At 61.0% G+C, this 6,131-nt stretch overlaps 1 protein-coding gene across 1 annotated transcript in view; it reads right to left on the minus strand.

The window, feature by feature from the left end:
• Window positions 1-1,370: 1,370 nt before the first annotated feature.
• The window catches only part of AMIGO1 (adhesion molecule with Ig-like domain 1), an 11,678-nt gene continuing 6,917 nt past the window's right edge, over window positions 1,371-6,131 (minus strand). The window contains exon 3 of the mRNA XM_006763124.2: window positions 1,371-5,742. Coding sequence (XP_006763187.2) covers window positions 4,397-5,742 — 1,346 coding nt within the window. The 3' untranslated portion in view covers window positions 1,371-4,396. The remainder of the gene's footprint in view (window positions 5,743-6,131) is intronic.

A 6,131-nucleotide genomic window follows, 5' to 3' on the forward strand; every position in this document is an offset into this window, starting at 1 on the left:
GGCTGCCGGTGGGCGTGGCTGTGGTGTCTCCATCCCTCACTGGGCTTGCTCCTCCCTGAGCGAAAGACAACGGGAACCCCAGACAGAGGAGGGCTGCCCTCTGGTCAAGATTTTACCCACGGAAGAAAGCTGGTCGTTTTTCCAACTCGGATTCTCTTTCTTTTTTCCTTCCACCATTTCCTCTCCCCTCTGGAATCCGGCACGACAGGCCCCTCCCAAAAGTGCTGAGAGAGAGGCCACAGGATGCGCAGGGCAGAGTTCAGTAGAATCCAGCCCCCTCTCTGCTGGGTTCAGTCTGTACCGAGGACGTGGGGACGGCGTCCCCCTGCCCTGTGCAGGGCCGAGTGAGAACACGCGAACCGTCCAGGATTATTCACCCGCCCAGTAGCCGAGCAGACCTTGACCCAAACTAAGAGGCCGCCATTCACAACGTGGAGATACACCAGTAATCAAACAGCCTGACAGTGAGCTGCCCGCCAGTTCTTCCAACCCAGTCCAAGCGTTCTCCCGTCGTGCCTTTCGGAGGCGTGTGCTAGACCTGACCGAGCTCTGCAGGGAGGCCGGCCTCCGCCCCAGGGATCTGCCACCTTCTCTGTCCGCAGGTCCCCCTGCACAGCGGAGTCTCTGAGCTCTCTGCTAAGGCACCTGTGACATTTCTCCTGAGACTCTATGTAAGTGATGGTCTGCTGGCCACACCCGCTGCCTGGTCTGGAAGGGTCTGTGAGCTGATACGAGTTTTCACACTTTTATATCGTTGAAGCCTAGCAGGTTAGGCTGTGATTAGAGTGTCGGCCCACGGACTGAAGGGTCTCAGGTTCGATTCTGGTCAAGGGCACGTACCTCAGCTGTAGGCTCAATCCCTGGCCCCGGTGGGGACGAGCGAGGGAGGCAACCAATCCATGTGTCTCACTCTCTCTGTCCCTCCCTCTCCCTTCCCCTCAACTCTCTCTAAAAATCAATAGAAAAAACATCCGTGGATAAGGATTAACATAAATAAGTGGATAAAAAAGTAAATAAATGGTTGAAGAAACTCAACAGACATGTGAAAGTTACGTGAACTCCACATTTCAATGTCCATGAAGGAAGTCTGGAACTTTCTTCACACGCATTCGTTCATTCACGCGACTTCCTACTGCACGGCTCGGCCAGTAGTTGTCACGGAGGCTGTGTGGCCTGCAAAGCCCCGCGCACCCTGGCTCCTTACAGGGCCCTGCTGACCCCTGGTCTGTGTCGATGCCTGGATGTGGATGCTCCCAGCGCCCTTACCCAGCCCTCACCTATCCTCTCCCTACACAGGCCACACCCCCCGAGGCACATCGAGCCCCACCCACAGGCTGAAAGGAGAAATGAACCAGTCACGGGCTACGCCAAACAGAGACTCAAGCCAGGTTTAATGATGGTTGTCTAGTTGTCAGAGCCCAGAGGCTCCACGGTTTGCCAGCCTGGGTACACACGGTGCGGGGAGGGGGAGACGGGGGCCTGGACACGGGAAGCCAGCTTGCTTCGCCAGCAGGGCTACGAGGAAGTAGAGGTAAGAACACACAGAAAAATGAACCCGTCGGCGCTGCCCTCCCCAGCTGGGGTGCACCTTCTCCGGGCCCCTTCCTAGGAGCCTCATAAATACAACCAAAAAAAAAAAAAGGCTACACACAAACAGACAGACTGTAGAGCCCTGTCGTACTGTCTCCAGGGACCCCTGCTTCCGGGGAGCCCTGCCTGGTTTATGGGGGTGGGGGTGGACTGGTGACCTCTCGGCCTGTTCTTAGAACCAGACCTGGCAGCTTCCTCCCCAGGGTTTAGGGAGCTTCCATATACTGAGTCCTGGGTCCCCCAGAGACAGCGACCCGTGGCTCCATCAGTGGAAACCATGGGAGAGGCTAATCCTGCAGCCTTTGGGGGGAGGGCCAGGCACCTCCCAGCCTCTCCAACCAGGGAGGGCAGAGCAGGGGGACTACAGCCGCAGGCCTTTTCCTGTTCCCCAACTTGGGCAGTACTTCTGATGCCCTCCTCGTCCTCAGGAACTCGCTAGAAGGCCCCAGAAGGCCTGCTTCATTCGATGCTCAGCTCACTTAGGGCTGTCAGCGCCCTAGGCGGCTCCTGGAGGGGTGGCTGCAGCGTGGAGGTGAGACCCCCAGGCTCCCCGGGAAGCAAGCAGGGAGCCCTGGTTCCTCCAGCCCCGGGAACAAACTCCCCACAGGTTCCAGAACCTAATCGGACAGCCTGGCCCTCCCGGCCCATCTTACCGGGGCAGTTAAGAGCAGAAGAGCGACTTGGTCCCCTGCAGTGTCCCCTGGGTCCGCCCTTGACCTAGCTGTGCACTTCCGTCCATGGGAGGTTTCTGATGGTCTGAAGACCTGGCCATCCCCTCATCACCCCTTCTCCCAAGATCCTCTGCCGCGGCTCTCCTAACTCCAGGCCTTGTGGAGAGGTTCCTTGGTGCCGTGGAGATGTGGGTGACACTTCAGAGTTCAGAATTTAAAGGACAAGAGTTTATCTGGGGTGCCTGGCGGGATCATGGTCTCCTACAGGGCAGGAGAATGGTGTGCGTGGCGTGGTGCACGTAGCGGACCATTCGGAGACGCTCAGTGGGGACTGGAGGACCGCGGTCCCGATGGTGGGCAGGGTGCTGCGTGCATGCGGACCTAGGAGCATGCGGACCTACGAGCATGCAAGTACTTGAGGGAGATGCTGCACCTCTTGACAAAACTGGGCACTAAGAAAGGATGACCAGCAGCCTTGACCTCCCTGTCCCCGTCCCCAATCTAAACAGGCAGCGGGGCAGCCCCTCCTCGCAAGCAGCCTCACCCACAGGCAAACGACACCTCTGGGAACCTACAGAGGTCGGAGATCTGGAGAACGAACACTGGGCAGGGAAGCTGGGGAAAGAGAGGGGACAGCGTGCGACAGACCAACGTCGGGACAGTCTCACCTCTGCCCTGCTCATGCCCTTGACCGAGCCCAGAGCAGCCCTCTCCCAGGGCTTACACCATCAGAGAGGGAGTGGCCACCTCCGTCCCAGAGCGCTCGGTAGCCGTGGATGGAATGGAATGCCGGCCTGTCTTAGGTTCCTGGCCTGCCCACCCCACTGCACAGAGCTCTGAAAGCGCAGGGGGTGGCAGAGCCCCCCTTCTGAAACTTCAGTGCCACCGACTGTCTCCATCACTATCTCCGTTATGAGACGGCCTGGAACCTCGTGGAGACACAGAACTCGAAGCCACAATCCAAACTGCCATTCTGGGGCAAAGACCTCCAAATTCCAACCCATCAGCTATGGAATTCCATCGTGGCCTTGCAGCAGGGGCGCGATCTGAGAGGAGCAAGGCAGCCCTGGCGACACAAGATACACACACCTGGTCCCCCCGCATCCCCTGCCCAGCTCACCCAGCTGGGGCCAGGGATCCCAGGACTCTACCCTCCGCAGAGCAGCATACTGGGGAACCTCAGAGTCCCACCGGAGCCCATGAGGATACGGCATCCCAGAAAGTCAGGTGGGACCAGCGGGATGTCACCTAAGAGGTGGTGGCACCTCCCCATCCCGTGTGACGTGGCCCTGTGCCCGGCAAGCATCCAGCTGTGAAAGCTCTGCCTTCAGCAGCCCCCACCCTGGCCTGACAGGCAGGTGCAGGAACCCAATGAGCCAACCTGGAGTTCGCGCCCCCAGACTCATGCTCCTGGTTTTGTGCTGCACCTCTGCTCTCAGGAGGACCCCTCTGCACCACTGGTCCCAGGACAGGGCACAGACACCACACCTCCCCTCGCCGCCATCTCTGACGGGCAGCAAGCCAGGCTCCTTGGGAGAAACGAAGGCATTGGGGAAGTCTCAGAGCTTGGGGAGAGCTATTGATTGAGGTCTCAGCCTTTTCCTGACTCATTCTCCCAAAGGTTTCCAATTTCCCCCTGGCCTCGGAGTGTGACTTCCTGGCCAGAGGCGACACTACAGCGTCTCCATTGGCTCCTGCGGAAGCTCCCTGAACACACCCAACCTCACAGGTGTGGGTGGGCAGAGAGAGAGAAAAAGATTCCCCCCAGATGAGTTTCTCTTAAGGAGCCAGGGATGACCTCAAACGAGTTAGGGAATCGGCTCTTCCCCCCACCCCTTCCTCGCTCCCACCCAGCTCGGACACGCCCCTCCTCCTTCACTGCCTTGCCGAAGGCCGAAGGCCTGGGCTCTGGGGAGGGGTGCAGCATTGGCCTGAGGACTGATAGATCCATATCTGAAAACCATGGCGGCCACACCCTGGTGGGGGCCTTGGCTTCTGCTGTACCCATGACCAATTCTCTCGAGGTCAGGGGGAACCCACGCCCTTGGGCAGCCAGCCCCCTCTTCCATCCCCTCCAATCCTTCAGGGGCGCGTTACCTCTCCTGGGGCAGAACCTCCCCACCACCCCATCCTGCTCACACCACAATGGGCGTGTCAGAGAAGACCGAGCTGACCGACTCCGGGTCAGACATCCTCCGCTGCCCCTTGCCCGTGGCCTCGGGCACTGGCAGGGTGTTGCCTGGCTTGAGCTTGCCATTTTGATCCTGCCCAGGCCCAGCAGGTTCCAGGAAGGCCACCCTCCGGTCAAAATCCTCCTCCTTGTCCCCGCCGGCCATAGGGTCGTGGTTGGGTGTGGTGCTGAGCATAGAGGAGCTGAGGCTGTCCCCTTGGTGGCTGGCAGGCTTCTCGACCCCCCGGCACCAGCAGCGGCACGGGGTGAGGTACAGGTAGATGAGGACCAGGACCACGCTGAGGATACAGCCCACCAGGGTGGTGTAGGCGGTGTTGAGGGTGTCGTGGTGTCCGTGCAAGGTGAAGTTGTACACCTTCAACTCCACGGACAGGGTCTCGTTGAAAGCCTCCCCCACAGCGAAGCAGGTGTACACGCCGCCGTCCTCGACCTGCACGTGCCGGAAGTGCAGGCTGCCGTTCTCAAACACCGTCACGGTGCCGTTGGCCGCCTCGTCCAGCACCCGTTCGTGGCTGGGCGTCACCCACATCTTGGTCATCCCCTGCTGCTTGGTGTCACAATGGATGGTCAAGGCGTCCCCGAGGTGGGCCTCCCAGGCCCGCTCCTGGTACTCGCTGCAGTTGAGGTGGAAGACGCTGTGCGGCTTCTTGGCGCTCAGGCAGTGCAGGTCCTCCTGGAAGTCCACCACCGGGCTCAGCTGCCGGCGCTGCCAGTGGGCGAAGAGCTGGTAGAGCTCGCAGGTGCAGAGCAAGGGGTTGTTGTGCAGGTACAGCCCGTTCTTGACCCAGGCGGGCAGCTTCTGCAGGTCGGACACCGGCAGGGTCTTCAGCCTGTTGGCGGAGAGGTCCAGCAGCGCCAGCCTGGGGAGCCGGACCAGCTCCAGCGGGAAGCGGGAGATGAGGTTCTGGCTCAGGTAGAGCTTCTGCAGCTGGAACACGTCCTCGAAGGCCGAGCGGTCCACCGCCCCGATGCGGTTGTTGTACAGCAGCAGCACCTCCAAGGCCTGCAGCTCGCTGAACAGCGACTCCTCCAGCGTCCGCAGCTGGTTGGAGGAGAGGTCCAGGTAGCGCAGGTTGGGGACCGGGGAGAAGGCCTCGGAGGAGATGAAGTGCAGGTGGTTGTGGCTCAGCAGCAGGGAGTGCAGGTGGGGAAGGCGCGTGGGGGTCCACTCGGCCCGCAGGCGGCTCAGGTTGTTGTGGCTGAGGTCCAGCTGGGCCGTGTAGCTGGGCAGGGCGTGGGGCACGTTGGGCAGCTGCTGCTTGGAGCAGCTGAGGATGTTGCTGGCGCACAGAAAAAAAAAAGGCCGCGCAGGTCACGCGGGGGTTGCATAGTGTCACCGGGCAGGGCGAGGAGGGCCGCCGGGAAGGTCTGGGAGGGAGTCACCCCGGCATGTTCTGGAGGGACAAGAAGGGTCTTTGAGTCCAGGCTGGAGGGAGAGAGGATGGACCGATGGAGGGAAGGACCCGCTCCCCAGCCCCAACCCTCCACCCCCTATTGGACTAGAAGTCAAAGGAAGAGATGCCCGCAGCTCCCCGGCTGCAGGCAGGGGCTCAAAATGCAGGGACAGAGGTGGACACGGGCTTGCCGGGCCGGCGGCAGGAGACCTCGGGCGGTGCTGTTTGTTGCAGAGGCTGCCCGGCCGGGCTGAAGGCGGGGTCTGCAGGGCCTTGGGGGAGGCG

The sequence above is a fragment of the Myotis davidii genome, unplaced genomic scaffold (assembly GCF_000327345.1).
Source record: "Myotis davidii unplaced genomic scaffold, ASM32734v1 scaffold217, whole genome shotgun sequence".
In the NCBI taxonomy this organism is placed as follows: Eukaryota; Metazoa; Chordata; class Mammalia; order Chiroptera; family Vespertilionidae; genus Myotis; species Myotis davidii.